General features: G+C 32.2%; 1 protein-coding gene across 8 annotated transcripts; it reads left to right on the forward strand.

Annotated features, from left to right (window-relative positions):
- Positions 1-175: 175 nt before the first annotated feature.
- On the forward strand, positions 176-27,462 carry LOC128187682 (tyrosine-protein phosphatase non-receptor type 11-like). 8 transcript variants are annotated; one of them, XM_052858105.1, is made up of 17 exons: positions 185-301; positions 6,145-6,356; positions 11,164-11,286; positions 13,825-14,019; positions 14,805-14,973; positions 15,545-15,661; positions 18,214-18,330; positions 18,628-18,724; positions 18,920-18,999; positions 19,758-19,910; positions 20,341-20,385; positions 21,634-21,801; positions 22,695-22,849; positions 23,233-23,300; positions 23,798-23,949; positions 24,387-24,529; positions 25,136-27,462. In XM_052858105.1, exons 2-17 carry the CDS (start codon positions 6,277-6,279, stop codon positions 25,197-25,199), a joined length of 1,926 nt encoding a protein of 641 aa, XP_052714065.1. In that variant the 5' UTR covers positions 185-301; positions 6,145-6,276; the 3' UTR covers positions 25,200-27,462. The 8 variants fall into 8 exon arrangements, with proteins under 8 accessions (XP_052714071.1, XP_052714065.1, XP_052714070.1 ...); XM_052858106.1 differs by lacking the exon at positions 185-301 and adding an exon at positions 4,083-4,240; XM_052858107.1 differs by lacking the exon at positions 185-301 and adding an exon at positions 4,089-4,244.
- The last annotated feature ends 316 nt before the right edge of the window (positions 27,463-27,778 follow it).

A 27,778-nucleotide genomic window follows, 5' to 3' on the forward strand; every position in this document is an offset into this window, starting at 1 on the left:
TAAGATCAGTTTTAAAACATACTGAAACCCAAGACAATTATCCTACATGTTTATGTGGCTATGGAAAAAAGATGAAAAAGAATTAATATGCATTTGTGATTATTAAGGCAGAGAGAGAGAGAGAGAGAGAGAGAGAGAGAGAGAGAGAGAGAGATGCTTCTAAGCGAGATAACTCTAACCACAAGAGTATGGAAACGAGGCTGAAAACAAATGCACTTCCGGTAAAAATTTTCAAGACTCGGTAGATGAATGAAATAATTTGATTTAAAGTCCAGTTTGGACAGAACATGACATCAAGACGGTAAGATGATAATTCTAAGGGTTGAATGATTTGTTTTTCTCACAGTTCCCAGAAAGTTGTTGTCGAATTACTGAAGAATAACGGCGTACAAAGCTGAAGATGTCTGTTCTGTGGAGTAAAGTTTTTGAAAAATAAGAGATTTGAGGGATCCGTTTTAAGTTGCTTTGTGGAATTTCGCTGGTATTTTAAGTTTTACATATCCTTTTATAAACATGTCGATGTATAGAGAGCTTGTCGAGGTTAAGAAACGTAATTGATATTATAAGAGTTGAAGTTACAATTCATGTGCAGTCCTTCAGGTACTGCCCATCTATTTGTATCCATAAGACCAGAACCATACTGGACAGATACCAGTATTCGCCAAATTATAATTTACTCTCATTACCACATTGTGGCACGTGTTAAAAATGTTTTATATGCATTGGCGAGCCAGCAAAGTATAATTTTAAACAATAAATAGTAAAAGCAACTATTTGTAAGCGGTACTCGTTCTTTGAAAGAAATACCCAAATTATTGCTTGTATTCAATCTCATATCTGTTTTGTTGCTCCTTTCAATAAATTATATTGTTCATGAGATGATACTCCACCGAATTACATTGTACCCAAGATACTTCAGGTAGTGACGTAATAATCAAGGTACATCCAGACAAATATTTACGAACACGCTAATCAGCCAAATGCTTGAAGCTATCCTGTTATAGTAGTTTTTCCTCCTTGATAAACTGATAGGCTGACTAGCCTTAAGTGAATAAAGAAAAGAAAAAAAATGTTAAGCTGGTGGTCAGGTATCTTGACCAACCTCATCTAAGCCAGCACTCTGTAGGTTTTGATTCAGTCTGAGCGAAAAAGAAAACTGAATGTGATAGAAGAAGAGAGAGAGAAGAGACCTAACAAGTTTCTTTGGGCTCATTTGCACCTTAAATTGTTTTGAACCCTCAATACTCTAGTATTTATGCTATGAAATTCTCTAAAAGTTTTCCTCAATCAGTCAAAGAGCAGAGTACTGTTTTATTTTTACTTGTTTACCTGGCTTCCCATGCAGAAACTTTCAAGAAATTTGTCAGTTTAGCTAACCTTACACTTTAAATTTTCCAAATGCAGTATTTGTTTACGTTAATTTCTTTGTTAAATACCCATGAGCATCCATAGCACGTTGTTGAGAGTAATGTTTAGAATTTTAAATATATATGTGTCTGGCCACCTTTACACCATTTTAAGGTCTATATATTGACTGTCAAGATATTGCACTGATTTTCATTTCCACCAGGTATTAGCCACCCATGAAGTTCATTGAAGGTACATGTATAGTGTCAGCCATAACTAATGATCGGCCTTTATTTTCACTTTATGCTATATGCTTCATGAAAAGCCTCCCAAGGATCTTCAAATATGGTCAACCCAGTAGAACTTTAAGGCGTAAAAGGGTCCACATTCAAGTTATATGCATAAGTGTTTGCAAATATATGACAGAACCTCTAATAAAAAATCTGAAATTATTATGGAACTAAGCTTTGATCTACAAAGCAGTTTAAGTTCATTACTGAAATTAATTCTCTAGGGGGTCAGAAAAGGCGACAACTGTTTGTTCATCATGACCCATGCACTGAAATATACACATATATAGACTTAATTAAGACTTGGCAGAATATGAGACCAAGATATACGGACACATTTAAGTATTGTTGCTCTGGTGAGCATTGTAGCCAATGGACCTTTGTTAATAATTACCAGTAATATCAAAATTGAATGATGGTGTCTTCTATGTTTTTCTACTCGGTTTTTAATACTGTGTGAAAAATGCATTACGTTGTGCCATAGACAGCCAGGATATGTGGGTGCAGATATGATTAATAGAGATCCTGTTTTACTTTTAGACAGATATAAATAGCACCACCCAAGCCACCCAGGAGTGGTTCTCTGATTACACATGAAAGCGCCTCTGATTTAATATGCCGCTATGTACTAGGAGGCAGTTGTATATCACATGATCTGTCAGAAGATCTTTTTTTATATTTGGTATAATGTAGAATAGGAAAATTTAGGTCTTTTAGTTTGGGGGTCTCAACCATTAATTAAAACACCTACATTGTAAACCTAAAACCATTGACACACCCTTTCTGTGTGATAAATCATTCACAGGTAAATGAAATGAACCCCTCCCCTCCATTCCCATTCCCACTATATTTCTGTATCTTTCACACCATACAGAGCAAAAATCTTGCAAGTGTTGGACTGTTTCTTCATTCCTAAATTAATCAATCGTAGTCAAACCCGGGAATTGATATAACCATATTTAAATTGTAATTTAAAAAAAAAATTCTCTTTACTGCAATGTATAATAAGTATTTGACGTAATTATATAAATAAATCATCAAGGTCTCTTTATTTTCCAGAAATTGCAAATCAAATGAAGCATATGCTTTGAATTAAGTTATAATTGATATTAAACCCATATGCAGTAGTAATTTATTGGAAGAAATTCTGTAGCTTTTAAAAATCTCTACATGCATTTTACTTACCTCATTTAAATTTCAGTTATTGCATTCCAAGTGCTTGTTGAAGAATGATTCAAGACATAAATACAATTTTAGTGTTGGAGTTTGAAATTATACATTTATATAGGCAGACATTTGAAATTTATCATCAGATCATTACATGATCTGGAGGGTTTTTCCTATGTGGCTCTTGTGTGTAAAATTTTCAGCAGCAGTAAGTTTAATAATACATCTACTTTAAATATGGATTATTCATCTTTTGTAAACATCCTGTTTTGCACTCTTATATTTTATCTGGCATTTCCTTCCGTATTTTGATCGATGAACTTTTGGGATAATGTAAAATGGATAATCTTATCAACAAAAACATTCCACCTTAACAGGAAAGAACTTCATTTGCTTACTTTTTACTTTTAGGAAATTATTATAGGTGTTGGGGATTTAAGACTAGCCTGCATGGTTGTGCAATGGACAGCACATGCACACAATTTGCATGTTTGATTATCAACTTCATGCTTTTTTCCTTAATCCATGCAACAACAACCCCCCCCCCCCCCCAAACCAATATCAGTAAGGTGGTAATACATGTATAAACAAGATTATCATGTTGACAGCTAGATAACTCATATGTGCACTTCTGAAATATTGAAAAAAAAAGTTCGCTTTTGTTAGCTAGCTGTAATGGTGAATTACTATATAGATGTATCAGTAATGAATATCAACATACTTTGTGAGAAAATATCAGAGAATAGCTAAACTTAAATGGATGATGATGATCTGATATCTATATAAACTTCTTGGTCATTTAAAAAACAATATGTGGGGATTTTATTTTTGCCTTTTTTCAGTCCACATCTACCTTTGTTTCTCACATCTCATCATCTGTTTTTTTCTCTATTACATGTATTTACATTTGATATAAATTTTCTTCAAATGCTTGAAACTTATCAAGAAACAAGATGTTAAATTCATATAAATCTTTTTTTTTCGGATTCTCTCTTGGGCAAATAATATTTGTGTATTGAAATGATAGTCTATCAAAGTACATAGATATGTCTTATATGTACTTCTATAGACTATCATTTCAGTACAGAAATATTATAAATATTTAGTCGTTATAATTCACAACTCAGAGTTGTGAATTCGCACTCGGTAGCATTTTATGTACATATGTAATTGTAGTGTACTTGTGACGTTTACATGTATGGTTTTATAGTTCTCCATTATAGACATACACACACTTGAAAGGGGTGCCCAAGACATAAGTGACGTTGTTTGTAATAGTTGTGGTTAAGACTTCCTGGTAAGAAGGGAAAGACGTTGTGAATTATTATATACGTTTGTCTGTATATAATACCTACATACGTACTACTGACAGGAAAAAACCCTGGTCCTTGTCCTGCAACTGTATCAAAAGGGGAAATTCTTTTACATCATATTCTGTAGGTAAATGCTTTTTGGGTTTTTATGTTCTGTTTTAAAAAAAAATGCCATTTGTATGCATAGCTACTTGATTAATCTATTTAAAGAAAACATTTTGTAGAATTAGCTTTTGGATGCAGAGTCAGGGGAGATATTTATAAGCATGCATTGATGATTTCAAAAATTAAATCAATGCTTAATTTCAACACATTAATTAAACAATGTTCAATTATGCTGCACTTTTCAAAGGAAAAACACTTTCACAATGTCAGCTTTAATCTCAAAATACAGAGTATTTGTGTAATGCATTTGCTAGTACATTTGTGTTGGAATTAACGTTTAGGGTTTACATGAAACATGCACATGGAAGTAGAAAAAGTATTTGCTATATCTTTTGAAGTGTTTTTAAAGACCATGTTTCCACTGGCTTTACTCTGAGCCTGCATCATCGAGTGCTGTTGTTTTTTAAAATTGGAAATCCTTTGATAATGATAAACTGTATGTATTTGATTTTTATTGTTTATGCATGATTGTGATAAGAATAAGGTAAGAACTATTGATTCTACCTGTTAGTGTTTTATTCTATTAGGTCATAATTGAAACACAAAATTATATTTTTGATTAAGTTATATACTAATACTTAGTATAATTACAAAGAGAATCTGCATTTCTAAAAAGCAACGTACCAACATTGAAACAAATATGCTGTCTGATGATATATCAATTCATTTAAATTAAAACTCCCCAAAAATGGTTATTGTATTAAAATAAACAATTGCTAGTACAGTGAATACTAAAATGTTTAAGAGTTATGGAGCACAAGAGTTAAAAAAGGCAGAGACAAAAGTAGGTAGGAACAGAGCTGTTTATTGTATATAAGGTTAACATGGAAAGATCAAGGGAGAAATGAATAGAAGTCAGCTGATCATCTCATTTACCATAGGAATTGTTAGTATAACTGCATCGAAAGTCGACGAAAAAATCCTTTTACAAGTTTATTGTGTTTTATAATGAAATATGCATATTGAAGCTTAGATCTAAATGCATTGTTTTCATCATTTATGAACAAAGTATTAAATCAGTTTTTAAATTGGTAAAAATCTTCTATAATGTGTTGAACTATTGTAAACAAATTTGATTTGATTTCTGAATTTACTCTTGCTATATATATAACCAAGTTTGACCCTTGCAAGCACATATGTTCCAAAAATAACAAAAAATTGTTTATAACATACATTTAATATTTCAACATAACTGTATGATGATGTGTCGGAGAAGATTGAATTGCATCAAGTGTAGTGAGCCAGTCAGCTTCAGAGTTTGTATCATGTGTCTTTTGAAGTGAGGAAATAGAGACAGATGAAATCCTCTTCTGCGAAGTGGTACATATATGATACTTACTATGTAGAGACAGCTGTGTACAAAAATCCACATGGCATGCATAATACACTACACACTTTGCACATACTTTGGTACTTTGGGGGATAGAAATGGGGGTTGAAAAAAATTGGTGCTTATGTTGGAGTTGGAGTTAAGATGATCATGATGTCATTTTAAGTGCTTGTATCTGATGTTATATTACATTGTAAATTGACCATATGTTAATGTAGGATAAATTTTTAAAGTTTTTTAAGGACAAAAATCAGGATAAACTTTTGCGTGTAAAGTTTTAAAATCTAGATAAGAGAATAATAGGAAATAATTTTGTATCATTATGACTAAAATAAACATCCAATTTATATACTTTATTGAAACACGTACGTTTAAAGAAATGAAACTGACTCCGTTTAACGTGAAAAATCATGTTAGTATGTTCACTGTATTTTTTTTTAACTGTAGTTTGATACATTATCTACATGTATGTATATTTGATATGTATTTTTTGAAAAAAAAATACTAAATTGAATTGACTCTGTAATTTTAGGTGTTGGCTTCAGGGTTCATAGCTTCAGCATACTGATGAGTGAATTGTAGCTTCTTTGATTACTCCTGCTCCAATGATCCTTGATCCCTCATATTTTAATGACTCAGTAACTCCATACTTCATAATCCGAGCATGACGGAGAGGAGAGGTGTTCCTCCACCGCCAAAAGCAGAGAGTGAAAGAGTAGCTAAATTGATTGGTCAGCAGCGGAGGCAAGTCAACCAATCAGATGAGAGCTTGCAAAAACAAAATTTTTTTTTGGTTTTCATACTTTGCTATATATTTAGATCTAGTAATTTCTTCACAGTTGCTTGTCTTCAATGCTGAAATGAGCATACACTGCCAATGAAATCTGGAGGCTTTTGGAATCATTCTGACTTCTCTTTGCTCTGACATACATGGCCAAAAAGATTGGTCTGTTTCTCTCTGTTAATTGATTGCTTGCTGATCATTTCTATATCTTTGCCATTTATGTGCACTACTGATTGTATCTCAATCACAGCCGTATACAATATATATTAAAATGCTGCATGTTGAAACCATGACTTTCATAATGGTACTCCAAAAAGAATGCAGAATTTTTCTTAAGAGAATCATTGATCTAGCTATAGTCTCAATTGGTCTGCACAGCTTATTGTCTTGATAAAATGATGAAAAACTTGGATTTCCCTCTTTTGTGTAAAAGTACGTACTAGAAGATCAAAACATGGTTATTCAACTAGAGAACAACTTTTTCTTTTTACAGTTCAAAGCTGGCTAGGTGGGTAGCTGCATATATCCATGAATAAAATTTATGTGTACCATAGTTATACCATAGCAACGGAATATAATTTTTATCACCATGTTATATAAAGTATTATCTCTGCATCAGAGGTAAAAAGATTCACTCTCAGTCTGAATTTTTATACTTTCTCCATGTATTGATTCAGTAAGTCAATATCCTTATTCTGTTCATCTCATTTATGTATGTTACTATTCAAAAGTATAAATGGTCTATGTACTATACTCCTATTCTATTTTGAATTGTGCAAATTTCTCTGCCGGAATAATCTTTTGCGTAATATGGTTAATATGTCAGCAGAAAAATCGCGGTTTATAGTGCAATTATGTTTGAAACAATTATAAATTTTTCTAAATAAGTACTGATGCATATAGAATTGTTAGAATATCTGAAAGTATTTTATTGATCAATAGAAATCTATTCCTTATAGATTAACTGTGTATAGGCATGAGTGCAGTTGGTATGAAAACAATTAGATTAATTCTAAAAGGAAATTTATGGGATGATTCATAAATAAGAGAAAAATAAAGATTTCACTTTCATGAAACGTGCTTGCTAAATTCTGCACAAGTTTGTTTGAACAATAAAACATGTATACCACCTCTTTGTATTGTACATACACAAAGGTGTTTTAGGGAAGTCGATTCTAATTTAGGTCACTAGGTCAGGAATATAAAGCAGTGTGTCTCTATCTAGCCAATACATTATGGTTTAACATGTTTCGTTGGAGGGTTTTTTAATAGCATTTTTTTCCCCTTATTTTGTAGGTTTTTATTTAACAATGTTATTATAATGTTTATGAGGCCCGTTTCCTGAAGGTAAATTGTCTATAAATAACTCATTTACCTGCCATTGTGACAATTAGGAGACTGTCATGGTAATAGGGACGATGCCTTGTCTACAAATGTGTTCATGTTATCCATGTTTATGTGTTTTAAAAAAAAGCTTTAGTAGTTCCTGGTTTGTGGTACTCTGTAAATATAATAAATGCACTTCGTTTGAAATCAAATTCAAGTATTTGCACAAGAATTCAATTGGCCTTATCAAAGAAGACCGATTGTCTCTGCAGATACCTATTTCAATTCTAGTTGAAGACACCCCAACTCCCTGTATTTGCTTTTTGTGATAAGTTTATTTACATATAAGGCTTTCATTTTTTGTTTGTTTGCCAAAGATAAGACAATAAGATTAGGATTTTGTTCATAGAAAAGAAAAAGACAATTTTGTTGGTTTTGTTTCGTTACACTAGAGGCATTACCCCTCAGATTATACTGACAGCTCTTTATAATGACTCATTTTATTTAAATATGGTGTACATGTATATATATTTTAAAAATGCCTTCCCACAGTCAAAGGTAAACAATTAAACCATGGAAATTTACCCTACCCTTAAGATACATGTATATTAAAATTATATTTAGCCTAAATGCTACTCATTGTTACTTGTTTACTTGCAAGCCAACAAAGTTTAAGATGCATAACTCTTCTCTTTACTCACAAATGAAATGGAATCTATTCGTTAATATATTAAATTTTTTGAAGTGCAAAAAACAGAATAGATTTTACTGGACAAAATTTGATACAAATCACATTTTTACAGGGTAATTTGATGAAGGAATGATAATTATTAATTTTACATGGTGAGATCGAGTATATATATTGTAAATTATACAAACTTGAAACTGTTGAAAAAAAAATCAAGATATTCTAAATCTAAAAGTCATCTTAAAACTGTTTCAAGTTTATATATATAGTCTTGGGGCCTGCAAGTTTCCACCCATTTTTTCTAGCCAAAAGTTTACACTCCACGCAACTTTTACTTGAGATAAAAACTTTTTATGTTGATTTAAGATTGATTTAGATTGAAATCTGTCAGGTTTGTAATTTGTAATACCAGGTACACCAAAATGCAAATATTCCCTCCATCTTTACATATGGACATGTGTATGTAATTTACCTTTAAATAGGGGTTTTCCGTGGTTTTTTGGAGACAGAAAAAAATCAGTTCGATAAGATTTAAATGCCTGCATGCACCCCATAAGAAAAGAACAACTGATCGATTTATAAAGGACGATTGGAATTGATTCCTAAATTGAGGGATCCTAAATTTACTTCCGTGTTTGATTCCAATTCTCTTCTTTGTGTCATTGTGTTCGAGTTGGTTTGATTTAAAAGTATATGTCTATACAGCTTTCAAAAGGAACTTGACCTAACGTTAACCACTGTTGCCACAATTCACATGTTCAGAAAAATCTCGTCACCAGGAAATATTGGCTCGGGCACTTCACCTAGTGTGTTCATCTTTGAAAGAATTGTCATCTTGTGTTTTGTGAGTTTCCTGTACATTGTCAAGAATTTTATACAAGCTTCACAATTTTTTTTTGTGTGGGAGGAGTGCATGGAGAAAAAAAAACTGGAGATCAAACATTCTCTTGGCCCTGAAACATGTGCTTTACAGAATTACGCGCTTACCTGGAAAGTTGGTGATGAGTGATCGTTAAACGATTCTTTTTTCATTACATGGGTTAATGATTTATATGTACGTTATACAAGAGAAACTTGAAATTTACAATGTCAGCTGATTTGTGTGTATTCATTATGAGTGGATGATTTTTTTTTTTATAAGCATCCGTACCTACCTTCTTGTAAAAACAGTGAATCAAGAGTGATAAACATTCAAAAGGAATTATAAGTTGCACAAGAAAAAACTACCATGTTGACATTATTGGTTGTGGATGTTTAAATTCAACTTTTTAAAGGAAAACTGTAAAACCTTACTTTGATTTTTTTTTTATTTGGTTTAGGATAGCAATACAGATTTTAAAAATCAATATAGAATCAATATAGAAGACATGCCCTCTATTTGGAAATCTTGCCAACTTTTGTGTGTGTTTCTTTCAATCAAAATTTGAGGCCCTACCACAAACCACTGCTGTGGTTCAAAACATTGGTGAGATAATACCAAGTACATAGTATATATGTGTGTATATACCCAACATAAAAAACACTACAGAGGAAAAATAGTTTATTGATTTGGGTTTTTTTTTTTTGTAATGCACAAATCTTGGGTATACTGTGTATATTTATGAAATTAAAAGACAGCTCAAATACTACACCACAGGGATGTACTTAATTCAGCTGTTTTATCGACGACAAGGTTGAAGTTTCTAACAGAGGAAAAAAAATTAAGGAAGTAAAATGTAGTATATATTGGACTTTCGTGAAGAGTGTGAACATCATGCTGTCTTATTCGAGTGATTCGAAGGAAATAGAAGCTGAACAAGTTTAGTTTGTGATCGATTGATTGATATCCTTTCTGACGCCTGACAAGTTGTGGTTTTTCTGGATTTTGTTTGTTTGTTTTGTGTATTTTACAAACTGTGATTCTGCTTAATGACATCTTAACATGTGATATAGTTTTCCAGATAACTGTGTTGTGTTTTCTGGTTTTGATATAAACTTTTAACTTTTAGTGAGGGTAGAAGGTACCCGAAAGCTTCTCCCTTTCATTTTTTTTGGTGTCATTTCTTTTTTAAAATAATGAAAAGAGGTAACTCGAAAGAGGATGCACTTCCCCTACAAAGGAGGTAAGAAATGAGATCTGTTGAAGTAGTATCCATATTTTCGTCTTTAGATTTTTGGTCGGGGTGTCACCAATATACTAGAATTTTTCTTGAATATATTTCTTTCATGTTAAAATTCCCACTTTTTATGCCTGTTTAGTTTGTTTGTTTTTTTTTTTTTTTGGGGGGGGGGGGGGATGACAATTTTTTGACAGATATATCTGTCAAAAAATTGTCATCCCCCCCCCCCCCCCAAAAAAAAATATTTAATGTAAATATTTAACTCTCTTACCTCTCTCATCTTTATGCATGCTGTATATTTATGAAAATGATATAAGAATTGAAATGTTTCTATACTCTTTACATTTTTAATAATTTATTTATGTTGATAATATCTAAATGTTTGGACAAGACTATTATTAGAAATGCAGGGGTATAATATTTTTTTGTCATGGAAAGGTTATATAAAAAATATTTGCACAATACAATGACTACTAGATTTTCTTTAGTTCACCGATAATTATAACCTTTGTGTTTTGCATTATTTTATGGAAGTTAATTTAAGTGCAAAGTAAAGTTGGAAGAAAGTAAGATGTAGATGAATTTTAAGTGAGTTAATGCATAGATTTGTTAAAGTAATCCTTTTATCTTACCATGCAAGTATGTATTTTGTAGATGGTTTCACCCCCACATATCGGGCGTGAAGGCGGAGGAGTTGTTGAAGGAGCGCGGTTATGATGGCAGCTTCCTGGCCAGACACAGTACCAGCAGTCCCAGTGATTTCACTCTCTCTGTAAGGTGCGTGTATAATGGGGGACGTACAGTGTCACAGTCATTAGGAGTACAGTACAATGATAGAGTGATTTATGTGAGAGAGAGAGAGAGAGAGAGAGAGAGAGAGAGAGAGAGAGAGATCACTAAAAACAACAAGGCCACACCAATATAATTTCCTGTTCATCAGACCCTTCACGCTCATATCTAAATAAAAGAGTACACATAATATTATTATAAATTTCCCGCATCCAGAAAATTCTGCGGTGTTTTCTGTTCTATTTTCACTCTATTCTTGCATTTTTGATAGTTTTAATTTATAAATCAGAAACAAGTAGAAGAAATATAACCGTCCGCTCAAATTTATTTATGTACTGGCTGAAAATTTTTGCTACAAAAAATAATAAATTAATTTTTTTATCGCTCGCCCGCTCGTACCTTTTTTCACTGAATGTCCGATAAACAAGAAATTATATTGGTGTGGCACAATTGTAAAAAAGGAGAAGGGGTAGGAATTCAATTCCCTGAATGGTGCCTAGTACATATAAGAACATTGAAGTCATTGCTTGGTCTAAAGGGACTTTGACCATTGACCTTCCATCACTGGGAGATTTAAGCACAGCGACACAATCCTGAAAAAAATATAGCTGTTATTCAGTCGCTTGCAGTGAATTTGGTCATATTCTTGAGTTGTCATAGGATGTGTGACTGAGACTGCAGAGTTCTTGTAAGAAGTTTTATGTTTTACTTAATTTCGTTTAATACCCCTTTAATTTTAAAAAAAATTTATGTATGTACATGTACCAGTATAAGTATAGAACATCTCTCTCTCTCTCTCTCTCTCTCTCTCTCTCTCTCTCTCTCTCATGGTGAAGTGATGAGATGGGTACCACTAAGTACTTGGTACCATTTCCAAAAAATCTCCTTCTTATCAAACAGTTGCTGTAAAGTACATGCATAGTTTGGTGTATGGTGGATTTAGAAACAAACAGCTTATATATATATAAAGCATTGCATAACATGCGTAATTTTTGTAAGATGCACATGAAAATTTGTTCCATTAATAGATATTAACGTAAATGAAAATTTCTTACTTTATGAATAGGTACTTATCTCAATGACAATTATCCCTTCCATGCATTTGATGTTGATATTTTTAGAGTGTGATGTAATATCTGATACATTTATATCTAATAATGGAGATATTATGAACAATGATCATCATACTTCCATTTATACCAGGAGTAATTAACTATATTTATATTTCTCCCTGCGTGATGGACTTTGGAACAAAGAATTCATGTAATGCTTGTGATCAAAACAATAAATTTGCATTGGGAATGAAAATGTTGTCATTATGAAAGATGAGTAAATTATGGAAGGAAGAATTTAGGAATATATCAAGTGGTAGATGTTAACAGCTGTTGTAAAATAATGGAGAATTTCCCTATTCAAAGAAAATAAACACCCATGACCATCTAAAGATTTGTATTGAACAATGTTAGGCATTGACATTATTTATCTTAATTATTTCCCCTCCCGTAAGTTTTCGTCATTGAGGCCTTTATCTATCTCACTAAAAAGGTGAAGGGATGAAATTTATAATAGAATAACAGGAGAGTAGTTGACTTGGCTTTTGAGCAGCTAGTATGTTCAAGCATTGATGGGTTTGGTTTAAATGTATTAAGGTTTAATCATGGTATATATACAGAAAGTCATGACAATTGAAGTCTGCAGTGACAGCAATAAATTAATGTTAGAGAAGTGTTTGCTCTACGGAAGCTATCATTTTGTTCAGTCTTTATTTCAGAGGGGATAAAAAGAATAATAGAATTTACAACAAATTACATGTACCGGTATATTTTTTCCAACTGACTTTTTTAGTATATGGCTTCTCTTGAATTTTGATCTCACCGTTCTTTGCTTGACAACAAAATAATGAAAGGATATACTCCCCACTGGTTGTAAAGCTCTTTTTATTTTTTGGTCGTATTTGCTTTAGAGAAAATCTGCATAAAAATGGACAAGAATTGCTATTACTTCCTTCTAGATAAGGTCTGTAAGGCATGTACAGCAAGGTCGTTAGGGAATAGATTACAGCGTATGTTCAGAAAGTATCTGTAAAAGGTAGATATATACATGCCCATACAAATGTGTCAGATATATGTGTACATGTAAATTACTGTTATATCAGATCTTAAACAGCGACATGTAAGAGAAAGAGAGAGAGATTTGGCTTTTGATTGCACAAAGATTTTGTTTTTAAGAAAATACATGATTTTGTGCACATAAAAAGTAATTAGAAAAATTTCCCTGTATTTTTTTTCTATTCATATGTAGAGATGAGATAGAAAAGTCTTGGAGGCAAAATTAGTGAAAGGCGATCAACATCAATAATTTAACTAAGATTTAAGATTTTGTGTTGGTCCAAGAAAACTAAACGAATGGTTAATTGGTTATACATGTACCAAATTTAGAAAAAGATGTTATTCTTATGCCTAGTATATAAAAAAAAACTCCACCTTATATGGATTTCTATTAAAATAGTTTCTACTGATTTGACAGGAGGAAGTCTGAAGTGACCCACATAAAGATCCAGAACAATGGGGAGTACTACGACCTGTACGGTGGGGAGAAGTTCGCTACCCTGGCAGAGCTGGTCCAGTACTACATGGAGAACCAGGGGCAGCTGAAGGAGAGGAACGGGGTGGTCATAGAGCTCAAGTATCCCCTCAACTCAGAGGACCCCACCACAGAGAGGTGGGACTAAAGACATCCCCCCCCCCACCCCCCATAAAAAAATAGAACAGATATCAATGGTTCATAATTAGTATTATCAATGTATTGTTTTCTGATTTAATTTCAAAGGTACAAGACCTCCCAAGAAACTTAGAACTTAGTATTTTGTTTTTGTGTCTTATTTTTAAATCAAAGAATATTTATGGGGAAAAAAACGCACACTTATTACATGATATCTTATGGTACAAATTTGACAGAAGACTCCAGAGGCAGAAAAAACAAAAACAAAACAAAACAAGAATATGCTGCATTGTAATAGATAACATGTATTATCATGACCAAAGAAATGGCACAGCCTTAGCAAGATTGATAAGAAAGAGACAAGTAATGAACTATGCTTAGATTTAGAAGTGCAGTAATATTCATCATTTTATAGGAGCAAGGCTGTGCATGTTATCAGTTATAGAGTCATTGAAAAATACATTGTTATCAGATCCTTGACAGTTAAGTGTTTGCATATGCTGTACATGCCAGCGATACTTGAAATTTGTTACGTAATCAGAATGTGTTGAATTCAAATGACAATTTTTAGACCCAAAGCAAGTATGGGTAATTCAAGAAAGTAATGACCATATACATGTATATACAATTTACTTTTTATTTTTTTTTTGTCCTGAGAAACTTTTAACATCTTAAGATTTACAAAAATGACCAATTTTTGAAGTAGTTTTATCCTTTGAATTAAACGTTCAGTATATCACCTTTTTTTTTTTAAGAATGAGAAAAATTTATTTATGTATATTTAGATGGTTCCACGGCCATATATCTGGAAAAGAGGCAGAAAAGGTGCTAATGGAGAAAGGCAAGAACGGTAGCTACTTAGTGCGGGAGAGTCAGAGCAAGCCGGGCGACTTTGTGCTGTCTGTACGGACCGACGACAAAGTGACGCATGTCATGATCTGCTTCCATGATAAGGTGAAGAAAATACTCAGACACATTTTGAAAATACATATATAGTAAATGAGAATTATTAATGCACTTGGTGTACAATTATGTTGAACATAATTGAATGTTTTATTTAAAATTAAAATACATATGACTTATCTAAATGAAATACTTAACAAAACTCTTCATCTGTCATATTAGAGTCATTAGCAAACATCTTGAAACTTTGAATGACTTAAGCTATAGCAAACAAATTTTGTGAAAATGATTATGAAACACTATACATATATACAACCCAAACAAGTTTATGACCAAACAGAGAAATTAAAATGATTAAATTTGATTTTACATGTGAAAAGGAAAAAAAACACTGAAAGCTTTGACAACTTTTTCATGTCTCGCAAATTGTGTTTTGGAAACAGCTACTTTGATATTTTGCTGAAATCTTGCATTGGACATGCTTTCTGTCAATAAATCATTGTTTTACAGATTGATAAGGTGTAGAGACAGCATGTGTACCACCATATTTTTCATGGCAAATGGATAATTGTTCCATGTTATATTTATGGTAGGATGTTGATATATGTTATATTTATGGTAGGATGAGACTTATGACGTGGGAGGCGGAGAAAAGTTCAAAAGTCTGACTGATCTCGTGGAGCATTACAAAAAAAATCCCATGGTAGAGAAACTAGGAACCGTGGTGCATCTAAAAACGGTAAGTGGACCAGCAGGGTTATGAATATACAAATAAGAAAAATCCCATGGCATGGTAGAGAAACTGGGAAACTGGGTGCTTTTGAAAAACGGTAAGTGAGTCGGCAAGGCTATGGATGTACAGATCAGTCAACTGCAAATCTTCCTCTGAGATTTTAGATGGTACAGGTTTCACTATACAAGATGGGGTGGTCTAGGTTAGTAAAGTTGAAGGTTATGAATAAACTGAGAATTTCATACATGCCAAGGTTTTTATTATCTTACATGTACAACATTTTCATTTTTGACCTTCTTCTCTAACATTTTTCAAACAAATCATATGGTTTATGAATGAGGAAAATTAAGATTTATTATGTGATACTGATAAACCTGAGAAACCTCGCTGTAAAATTGATTTCGTATTCTGTAAACATATATACTGCAAATCACATATTAACAAGTGATATTAGTCAACTTAAGAGAGGTGATTCACTAGACAATTGTTTTCCGGTGGCACTTGTACATACTTATATCTTACGTTATGCCCACACCAGTACAAAAAGTGGATCACAAAGAGAATTTTCTAATTACAGTCCTTAATTTCCTGGAAACTTGTCTGCAGTGACACTAACTTGTTAATATTATCACCATATACTGTATATTAAACTTAAATGTGGTTTTTTAATCAAAGGGGTTTTGTTGACAAATATCAAACTGGGGTTAAAATATAAGATAATGGAAAATTGCTGCGTTTGATTTTGGATTTTTTAAATGTATTTTTAACCAGGTTTTCCAAAGGAAAGAAATGTTTATTAAAATGTTGAATATGTCGGGCGGGCGGCTGGCAAAAGGATACCCCTATTGTATGAATAACTGCTCCTACAGTTTTCAAGATAGGAAGTTGTTGTTGCAGATCAATTGAACATGCATGTATATCAAAGATGTGCATATGACTTGGATTTTGATTTTTTGATTATTTATGAAAAAATACCAGCTTTTGATTTTGTCATTTTTTTGCATAATATTTGCATATGGACAACTGCTCCTACATTTTTCAAGATAGGAAGTTGATGTTTTGCAGATCAATTGTACATATATTAGAAATGTGCATATTACTTTGATTGATTTAATATTTATGAAAAACTTTCACTTGGTCATTTTTTCGCATAATATTGGCATGCATGCATATAGAGTACCCCATTTTTCCGGATAGGTAGTGTTTGACAAATGGATTATGGGTATACTGATCTCGCAAAAGAAAATTCAATTTGCTGTCTTATTGACAGCTTTACCCTTGTCATGTATTTGTATGGATGCCTAAATATGATGGATTCTAATCAAAATTTTTATTGTTTGCTATTAGATGCCGTATACCACACCAAAATCTTCTATTTGTATTGATGATATCATTTTATGAAAAATAGGAAAGTATTGCATTGTTTGTTAGGACTCGAGCTGTCCGATTTTACTGGAGATTATTTTTGTTGTGTTAAAACTCAGATATAAAATTCAGTTGAACAAGATCATGTAGAAAAGGGAATAATTTTAATGATATGATATATATCGGTACATCCTAAGGATTCTTATTTTAGATTTTTATTTTTAAAGATCACAATCAACTAGTAAGTCAAAATGACAATCTATTGTTAACATCTCATGCTTTTTATGGCAGCAGTGTTGTAACTTCCTCATTTGTGGGTACATGGAGGAGAAATACATGTGTATACAGGTTTCCATGTTTGAATTTTATGTAGGTCAAATGGTAATTTCATGACGATTTATGGTTGTTTATACTTTTAGTTCAGTCCATCATCACACGTGATGGGGCTCTAGATCTCCTTTAGTGATGAAAATGAGAAATATCCTATATTTCTCACAGTCATTAGATTGTAAACCAACTGATATTCATGTGCTAGAAAGCTTTGCAAGCTTTTAATCCTGAACATTTCATCAAATCAGTCTTTTCATATATTTCTGTTTTGTTTAAGATCATCTATATAGAGGCTTCTTCACAAAAATTATGGGTGGTCACCAGTAGTCCATTTTTTTAAAAATCATTTCTGGTAAAACCTGAATAAGCCTGAATAAAATCTGTATTAGCTAAGTCCTAGACTCACCAATGCTAAAAATTATATTTCACCTCGAGTGAAATGTGTTACTGCTGTAGAAGCACATATTTTCATTGGGTAAAAATTTCATTGTTTTTTAACCAAATAAATTTCCATTGGCGTTTAATTTCGTTATATCGTAATCTCTTTATATTCATTAATACTTTGGTTAAAAATTCATCATCGATTTAATTTCGTTGATTTATACTGCCAACGAAAATAACGAAATTAAATCCTCAACGAATATTTCTGCTTCTACAGTATGAATTAATTGATAAGTTTGTTCATTACCAATTGTTATTTACCCCCCAAATTTATTTTTGAACATTCACTGTTTATAAAAATAATTCTGAAGTGTGACAATGGATTCTGCTTTTAATGTGGCTTTGTTTTATTCTTAATATTACAAATGATATACAGAAAGCTTATGTGTGTTCTTTACCAACATCATTCCTTATTTTTGCAGCCTTTCAATGCCACAAGAATTCCTGCTTCTGGTTTAGAAAACCGTGTCAGGCAGTTAGAAAAAGAGAAAGACAGTGCGAACACAAAGAGCAAAGGGGGATTCTGGGATGAATTCGAGGTAAATCTATATATATATAGTGCAAAAGCACTTTTAAAAAATTAATTCCCTGGTAGATCACAGCATCTTGAAGCCATTTTAAGAAGAGCTTGGACTTTCAATGGGATTTAACTATTCCAAGTTCATGTTAAAACGTCTCAAAACATGAGACAGTTTTGCACCTTTGAAACTCCCCTCCCCCCTTCATTGAACACATACTGACATAGTGATTATTTATGATGATCAATGATTTTGCAGGGGTGATATCCTGATGAAAATATTACAGAGACTGACATTGTATTTTTTTAATATTTCCAGCAATTACAGCAAATGGAGGTCAGACATCTCTATAGTAGGAAGGAAGGACAAAGGATAGAAAACAAACCCCGCAACCGATACAAAAATATCTTGCCATGTAAGCAAATATACAGAATCCTGGCCATTACATGATTTTGTTTTATTCTGACTCTGTCAAAACTGTTAAAGAATACGAATATAGATTTTATTTTTTGCTGTCTAAAGTTTTGGGGTAAAAAAAAATTACGAAATTTTCATAGTGTAAATAATAAGAATTTTTAACATTATTTGGATCAATTTCTTTTGATTTCAGTTGATCATACGCGAGTTGTGTTGAAGGATGGAGACCCAAACGTCATTGGATCCGATTATATAAATGCCAATTTCATTACAGTAAGGATCAGAGACTTGTTATTTTATTTCTGGAATGTTGCCAATGAATAGAAAGCATTTTATAAAGGCTGTGAATATGAGATTGAACGAGGCAAACTATCGGTATCTTCCATAAATCTTAGTTGTACTTAATCTTACATATACCTCGTACTTTAATCCCATTTAATGGCTAAAAGCAACAGAAGAGTAAACAGTTTGCATTGATGTTTGCCAAATTTGTGTTTGCTGTGACAGTCATTCTAAGGAAGTTATTTTGATAAAACTACAAATTTTAAAAAATGAATTATCAGAATTCTTATGTATTTCTAAGAATTTCATGAAATATTTAGTGACATGTTTCCTGCAGCTTTAATCAAATGTATACTTCTGAATATGCGACCCCCTGTCTTGCTGAAAAGTAAATTGACATGGTTGTTAGGGTCAAACTGCTGTATAGGGTAGAAAAGGTATTGAAAAAATATCCTCTTGCCACTGTTTTTCTGTGTACAATAAACTTAAAGTAAGGTTTAGGTTCCATCACTTAAATTTGTAGTGTAATATATGCAGTGCTTTTGATGTTAACAAATAGATCAAGGAAGAAAACTATTACCATGCATATGTCAAGGAAGATTTATCAACCTATGTGATAATTGCTTTGACATTGATATTCTGTTTCTATTCGATGTTAATGGAAGTAAAAAAGGAAATAGATGTAGAGATAAATGTTTGCTGATATAAGCATATCATTGTTATCATTATTTTTTTAAAATAATAATTAGATGGACGAAGACTCATCAGCGGATCCCAACAAGAAAAGTTTTATAGCTACACAGGGTTGTCTCCCTGGAACTTTGGCCGATTTCTGGCGAATGATCTGGCAGGAAAACACAAGGGTCATCGTCATGACAACCAAAGAGGTCGAGAGGGGAAAGGTGATTGCTTGATCTATTTTTTCATTGGCAGTAAATATATATAGATCTGTCTTGCAAAATTTCAAAAACAATCATGTTAACTTACACTGTACATGCTTTTGTGTATTATTGATCATAAGAGTGATCTTAATCCATATTGTTTTCTGTCAATTCAGAAAATGTTTGTATATTTGGTGATTTACATTGAACATAAAAGAAAATACAAAAAAAAATTTCATCTGGCATTTTGTATACAGAAAGATACCTGTATCATGAAAAAAATCTGAAGTATCTTTAAAAAAAAAAAAAAAAAAAATCATTGAAATGAATTTCCATAATTAGTAACTTACTGGAAGTTTCTACGCAGGTATTTCATCATATTTTTATAAACATCTGTATTATATTAATCTTTTAAATCATTTCCCCCGTGGAACTCGTGCATGTATTGCAGGTGAAAGCTGTGAGGTATTGGCCCTGTCCCCCAGACTCAGATGAGGTACTGGAGAGAACATTTGAGACCTATGATGCTAACATACATATATATAATTTATAAATATTTTTTTTTTATACATATGTATTAACCTTTTAAATAGGGCTGCAAATTTACTCAGAGAAACTAGTCGATTAATGGGGGAGTACTCTCTAATTTATTTGAATCTGTGGGTCTTTTTGAATTAAAAAGATGCTAATTTTGCTTTTGTCACTTACATGTACATGATGTCTTTAAATCAAAACATTTAAGGTGGCCCAATACCCCTTGGAATTAATTCTCAGATCAGCAGAAAATTACTTGATTTTGTTAGATAGCGTGATGCATATGAAGCCTGTAAGTCAAATAGAAAAAAAAAATGTGCAATTTTGCATCAAAATTATATGATTTTTAACAATATAATTCAGTAGATATCAACATAAGCCCTAGGCAGATTCCAACCCATGATCTGCAGTTCACAAGCGTAACAAAATGTTCAAATCGCCATCTTGTGATGTGGTGTTTTTAAAGGTATAAGTCAATAGGTGTAGTGAAGTACCTTAAAAGCTTATAGGTAAATGTAATGAATGAATTTGACTTAATTAGGATTTTAAAAAATTATTTCATCATGATAATATCCATTTGCAAACGCCCTGAGTAGCTTTTTCTTTTTACTTGGGATGCTTACTAACACATAATTCAGCTGCATCTCATATAATGCAATTTAAATTTGTCTTCTTCAATGCTTATTATACATATTATAAGTCATTGTCCCGTTCATAATGAACAGTTAAAGATTTATGTTTATAAAAACAAACGCCCCGAGATAATTATTGGTATCATTAAAATTAACATTTTATCCAATAATTAACTGATTTAATATTTAATGTTAAAAGAAACATAAAATTCATGGTCTCCAAAAGTTCATGATTGCTTGCAGAAGTACTTTCAATTGATCTTCAAAATCAAAAGCGATCATGGATACCAATATATTAGCGACTAAAATATACATTTAAGGGCGCCAATTGAAAGACTGTTAGTCATATACCAAAAAATGCGGAGAAGTCTCATTTGTAGTTGCCCAAAACTGATGCATTATTTTTTGATGCATTCAAATAAGATGTTTCAAAATAATTTTGACTTCATAACGAGTAATCGACTAAGAAATTTTAGTCGATGATTGTTGTGATCAAGCAACGGTCGAGTACTGGAGTACTCGTTGACATCTCTACTTTTAAAAACATTTTCCTCATGGAGCTTGTGTATATATTCTAGGTGAAAGCTGTGAGGTATTGGCCCTCACCCCAAGATCCGGATGAGGTACTGGAGAGAATGTTTGAGACCTATGATGCTAACATTTATGTCAAGTTCCTTTCACAAAGGGATGAAACAGATTACATTATCAGGGAATTGGAAGTGTGGAAAATCAACAAAGATGGCAAGGTAAGAAATGTGTATTGATATGATGTTTGAACACATGTAGGAGTAAACATATACCATGTACACTGTACCATGTGTTGTGTCTTGATGACTACCTATATGTAGTTGATTTCACAAGGATTGTATTGTAATGAAAATCCTCAGGGCACTTGAATCAACTGAAGGAAGTCTTCAATTTCTATAAATTTGGTGAAAGAATCGTTTAAAGAAAGAAAGACTAGGTTTAAAACTTAACTGGCATATGAGATTAGTTGATAGTAATCAAAGCAATGTAGATGCATTTTAAGCATCAATGGGTTTACCAGTAATCTATGTAAAGAATTGGTCCAAAAATTCTTAAATACACTGTACAACCATTTAAAAGTTAAAAATATACAATTATGCCGTTTTTGAGGTCAATACGATTTAGCTACGCAAGAAGTACAATATTCACAAAGCCGGAGGTGAGGTGAATATTGTGCTTCAAGGGTTGTTAAGTCATCATATTGATAAAAAAAACCCAGCAATAATTATTTTATTATATGATTAAGCAACGAATGAGTGTTATCAAGCAAAGAATTTAGTTTGAAGCCATAGCCTAACAAACTGTGAAACGCGATATTTCATTGGATGATCTATTTTTAGTTGAGAAAAACAAATGTTATATTGACCTCCTACGTCACGTGCAGGTGAATATAACATTCTGTTTTTTCGAGATAGTTGGATATGAGCCGATCAGAGAGCTAGGAATTAATCAATCATATTATTATGAGGTTTGTTGATTAATACATGCATGGTTCAATTGCACATGATTTCTTTTTCCATGCGAAATTGAGAAAGTTAAAGTATGTATGAATGTCATACGTTCTGAGGTAAGCTTTTGAGTATTTCAATGTTTCTGGCATTTTTGTACACAGAGGGAGGAGACCAGGCGTGTGTACCAGTTCCACTTCCTGACCTGGCCTGATTACGGCGTACCCACAGACCCAGGCTGTGTCCTCAACTTCCTCAATGTGGTCAATGCCCAGCAGGACAAAATCAAGGACGCCGGCCCCATTGTAGTTCATTGCAGGTACAGGATATACATACTTGGGCTCTATCTAGCAGCTATTGCTGTGAGTGTAATATCTAACTGCATATGCAGTTAAACATAGGGAAGGTAAATTTGTGTCAATAATGAAAACTTCATATCTAGTATTTGTTTATTAAAAAGTAAGCCCTTCCTCAACAGATTCAATGACTAATTATTTTGCTTATAGAAGAATATTAGTAAAAGATTGAAAACAGTTACATCTGTTCTCAGCATATATGATTTTTTTTGTTGATTTACGAGATGTTTCATCTTTTTTAGGTTGTTTTATTTTGATGAAATTTGGATGCCGCAAATTTAAGGCTTTTGTACACAAGATTCAATACTGATCAGTTTTCTGTATGATTTGTATTTTTCATTTGCAGTGCTGGTATTGGTAGAACGGGAACTTTTATTGTCATAGACATAATACTCAACCAGATCAAGATGTATGGTAAGCCTAAACTGAGCGTTAAAACCTGAAATAAAATAATTACTGTGATGGGAAAAGAACTTCAAAGCAGAATGTTTGACACAAAAAGTGTCATCAGTCTGTATAAATCAGACCTCTCACTGTTATCTTTTTTATATTCTGAATATTTTCCCACGGCAAACAGAAACAATGAGAGTATATTGTAGTTGATCGGACTTGTAAAATTTTGGTAGATTTCATTGAAAAGAAGCATTTTGTCAAAGATATTCCGTAATGTTCTATAGATTCATTCTGACCCTAGGGAGAATGAATCGCAAATGCTAAATGGCGAAAAACAACATTTACCATAAAAATTTAAAAGAGTATGTGTTCAGATGCTTGTTGTCAAAAGTTTGATTAAGTTGTAGAGTGTATATTTAAACCTACATGTACATGTATATTATTGTCAGGTCTGGATTGTGAAATAGATATCCAGAAAACAATCAAGATATAAGTGTTCATGTATCATATATCTTTAGGTCTGGAGTGCGAGATAGATATCCAGAAGACGATCCAGATGGTGAGATCCCAGCGGTCAGGCATGGTCCAGACAGAGGCCCAGTACAAGTTTGTCTACATGGCCGTGCTCCACTACCTAGAGACCGAGCAGCAACGCAAGCGGGCCGAGGAGGTCAGTAAAGACAGGCTTGTCATTTTACTGCAAGCAGTCAGTTGAATATATTCTGTAGCTGTTGTTTTTTTTTTTTCCGGTACAAATTTTTACATTTCAGATTGTTTCTGTAATGATACTTGACATGCAGAATGAAGAAAATACAGAAAAAAAACAAATATATAATTTCTTAAAGCTCTTTTAACTGTAGTTAGTAAATTTTGTTCACTGGCATTACTTTTGATTGACAAAGTATTATTAAAATAGTAAGAGTCTCCATGATCATGCAAACTAGAGTTTCTAATTTAAAAAAAAAAAGTGAATGCTGATATCTTTTAAGAATGTCATGAGATGCCAAGGATAAATGGCACTGTATCATTGAATTTTTACAACCTTATAGAATGAAACATTTCTATGTAAGAATATATGAATTTTTACTGGGTAACTGTGTGTTGTAGCAATCTGTGGGGAGAGAGTACACCAACATAAGCTATACTGCTACCATGGAGACGGCCAACAAATCGCTGTCTGCCAGCACAAAGGCCGCACTACCCCCGGTACTACCCACCTCCGCCAAGAGGAAGGAGAAGGACCTACCCAAGTAAGACAACTCCAACAATTAATACTACAGAATTTTAAGTGATTTAAATGTACTTTATTGAAGGTGTCAAAGTTTTCACCAAATTTATCATTTTACAAGAATAATGTTACAGTGTGCTATGGATAACTCCTATTTGAATGCAATATTACATGGAAATCACGGAATTTTACATGGTTTAGAAAAATACAAGCTTGATTTCATTACAGGTTCAATAAAAAGTTACTATTTTATTAATAAATTATCAATAAAAAGTTACTATTTTATTAGTAAATTATCAATAAAAAGTTACTATTTTATTAATAAATTATCAATAAAAAGTGACTATTTTATTAATAAATTATCATTAAAAAGTGACTTACATATCTGTAGCGTTCACTTTGGCAAATTGATGAAAATTGATTTGCAATCATTCGGAACTGGCTATCTTGTGCAATTGTTCAGTAGGCTTATACATGTATTATACATGTATTGATAAAATTTATGCATTTAGTTTGATGATTGAATAGAATAGTGTTGTTCATTCAGCCATTTATCTGTTTTGACTTTGCTGTATATAAAAGAAAATTACCGTAATAGGACATTCATAATTCGGAATTCCTGTTTCAGACTGCCATCTGCTGAAGATACCAGGCAGATATACCAGAACATTGGCTCAGTGGGATCAAAATAATCGCAGGAATTGTGGGATATTGTAGTACATATACTGACACTGACCAGTGTGATAAAGGGAGGAATGATTTCAGCCATTCATCATCAAACAAAAAAGTGAAGAAGAAAAAACTCCCAAGATGAGTGATTATATATAAGGTGACTTTTGTCTACAAAATCTCCTCTTGACATTGTTTCAGTGCAAGAGGTGTGCTTTCTTCAGAGAGAGAGAGAGAAAGAGCAGTAATGGTGGATAAAAATTTCCTTTTTTCTTAAATGGTGCACTGTGTATCGGAGATGTGATTCATACTGGAATCCAGAAAAATGACTCTGAGTGTATGAAAATGCGCATCACAGGTTCATTTTAAGGACTTGTATTTTCACTATGTGAGATAAGGTGAAATATTACGCTCATTTTATGAGAGATTTATCATTTTGTTATGGGAAGTTCAATCAAATGGAAGGGAAAGATTTGTCTTGATTTTAATATCAAGATTAAACCTGAGCGTATAGCTATGAATTATCTGTATGATTTTATTTTATTTTTTTTCAAAATATCATAAATGATAATTTGTAATTTTTGAGGTAAGAGGCCAAGATTTCCTTATCATTAGATTATTTTGACATGTTTTGATTTTGTTTTAAATGGCAAAAATTATTTGTTGTCATTATACTCCTTTAACCTAAGCCCCCTCCCCCCACCCCCACCCCAACCCACCCATGCCCCACCCCACCTAAATCTCTTAATATATTCCCCCCTTTACCAACTCTTAACCCACTTTCTAAACTGCCCATGAGAATTGGAGATTTGAAGATTTGTTATGTGCAAGCAGGGCTCTGTGGAGTACTTATTTTGATATGTTATGTGTCTGATGTTAAGAAATTCCTTTGTCAAAATTATAGTCATTTGTTCTATGTTATTTATATATTGTTATTATACTGTTCATATACATGTGTGCTATCAAAGGGCAAGGCTAGTTTATATTTCATTGATGCACATTTTATATGTCTACTATTTCCATTTGTGATTGTCATAATTATCTATTTATACCTCTTTTAATATTATAAATTAAGTTTTTTTTTTTAATAATTGGTGCATTCCAAATTTGTAAATTTCTGAAATTTAGTTCTACCACAAAAAATTCAGTTTATTATATATGTAATGTGTTTGTTTCTAACTTGTATAAAATTCTATTACATTTTTTTTTATAGATACAAAAAAATACTTGTATTTCTTTTCAATATTCTTTTCCATAATCATAAGTTTGAATTTCCTGTCTCTATTATATTGATGTAATTTGATGTATAACCAATAATGCCCTTATTGTTCAGAAATATGAATACTACTGAAATTATATAATTCTTTTTACATTGAATTTATAGAGAGTACATTTCCTGTATTGCTGAATGCCTGTTACCTGTAACATTTTAGAATGTGATTAGAAACAACTGGTTTAGGTTTCCATATTTTTTTTTTGCTTTATTGGCTTGCCATATCGAATCTTGGGATACATTATGCAGAAGTTTTATAATGGGATTATTTTTCTTTTTTTGTCCAAGAACCGTTTTGAATTATTTTGACCAGAAGTTTCATACACTATATGATAAAATTCATGCTGTGCTTTACTTCACAACATTTGCATTATTTAGATTCGTTCGCAGACATTGCAAAAATTCATGCTGCTGATTCCATTGGTAATCGATGTTTTAACTGAATGATAGAATATGAATCTAAATTATACACCATTGTAAAATAATTGTCTCATAAACAGGGCATGCTTGTAGCTCATATAAATTTCTGTTTTAACTTGTAGCTTCAGTATTCCTGAAAATCTAGTTATTTAGAATATTGTCTCAGTTGTGACTGTTAACAAGATGTCAACACCTCAGTGAAAACAAAATTATATATAAAGAATTTAACCACAAATATAAAAGAAAAAGAAAGAAAGAGAAATGCGAAACATCTGTTGAAGTAAACGTCTTACCTCATTTTGTATATCGTTGTCAAGTATGAATGAAAAGGTAATTTTGATGTTCACAAAATTGTATTTATATTATTCAAATTTTAGTTTTCAATATACATTAAGTTTTCCCCCAGTTCCCTTTAAATTTATATCTTTGTTTTATTGCTATGTTTAAAAATCCTGTAGATTGACATATGTTGTGTTGACAGAACTGTTCTCATGGCTGATCAAATGTTTCTATTGTGATTTGGAGTATTTACTGTTTTATTGCCATCACTTTTGTCACAAGATGATCATCAATAAATGTTACAGTAACATAGAGCGGTGTGTTAAAGAATTATCACTGTCTACAGTAAAACATGTTTACTTTTAACATGATTAAAGGGAGAATGAGGGCAGGGCAATTTTTTTTTGGAATTCCATAAATATTCTTAGCAATTCCTTGAAAGGTTTATTCCATGAATTATCTTTTATTTTCAAAATTTAAAACAGTATTTAATTGAATTAAATTATTACTGTATTAATTATTAATTTCACCAAAAATTTCAATCCACAAAGCAATAACTTAAGTTCTCCTTTAGTTAAAAACGTAGCTTTAGTAAAAAGATAAACACAACATACAAAAAAGATGTCTGCC

Source organism: Crassostrea angulata, chromosome 6 (genome assembly GCF_025612915.1).
Source record: "Crassostrea angulata isolate pt1a10 chromosome 6, ASM2561291v2, whole genome shotgun sequence".
Taxonomy (NCBI): Eukaryota; Metazoa; Mollusca; class Bivalvia; order Ostreida; family Ostreidae; genus Magallana; species Magallana angulata.

What these genes read in the sequence shown, in the direction of transcription:
- LOC128187682 (XM_052858105.1), top strand. Translation starts at nt 6,277, where the DNA reads ATGACGGAGAGGAGAGGTGTTCCTCCACCGCCAAAAGCAGAGAGTGAA. An exon ending in GATTTCACTCTCTCTGTAAG is followed by an intron (nt 11,287 to 13,824) that starts GTGCGTGTATAA and finishes CTGATTTGACAG; the next exon opens with GAGGAAGTCTGAAGTGACCC. An exon ending in CCCATTGTAGTTCATTGCAG is followed by an intron (nt 22,850 to 23,232) that starts GTACAGGATATA and finishes TTTCATTTGCAG; the next exon opens with TGCTGGTATTGGTAGAACGG.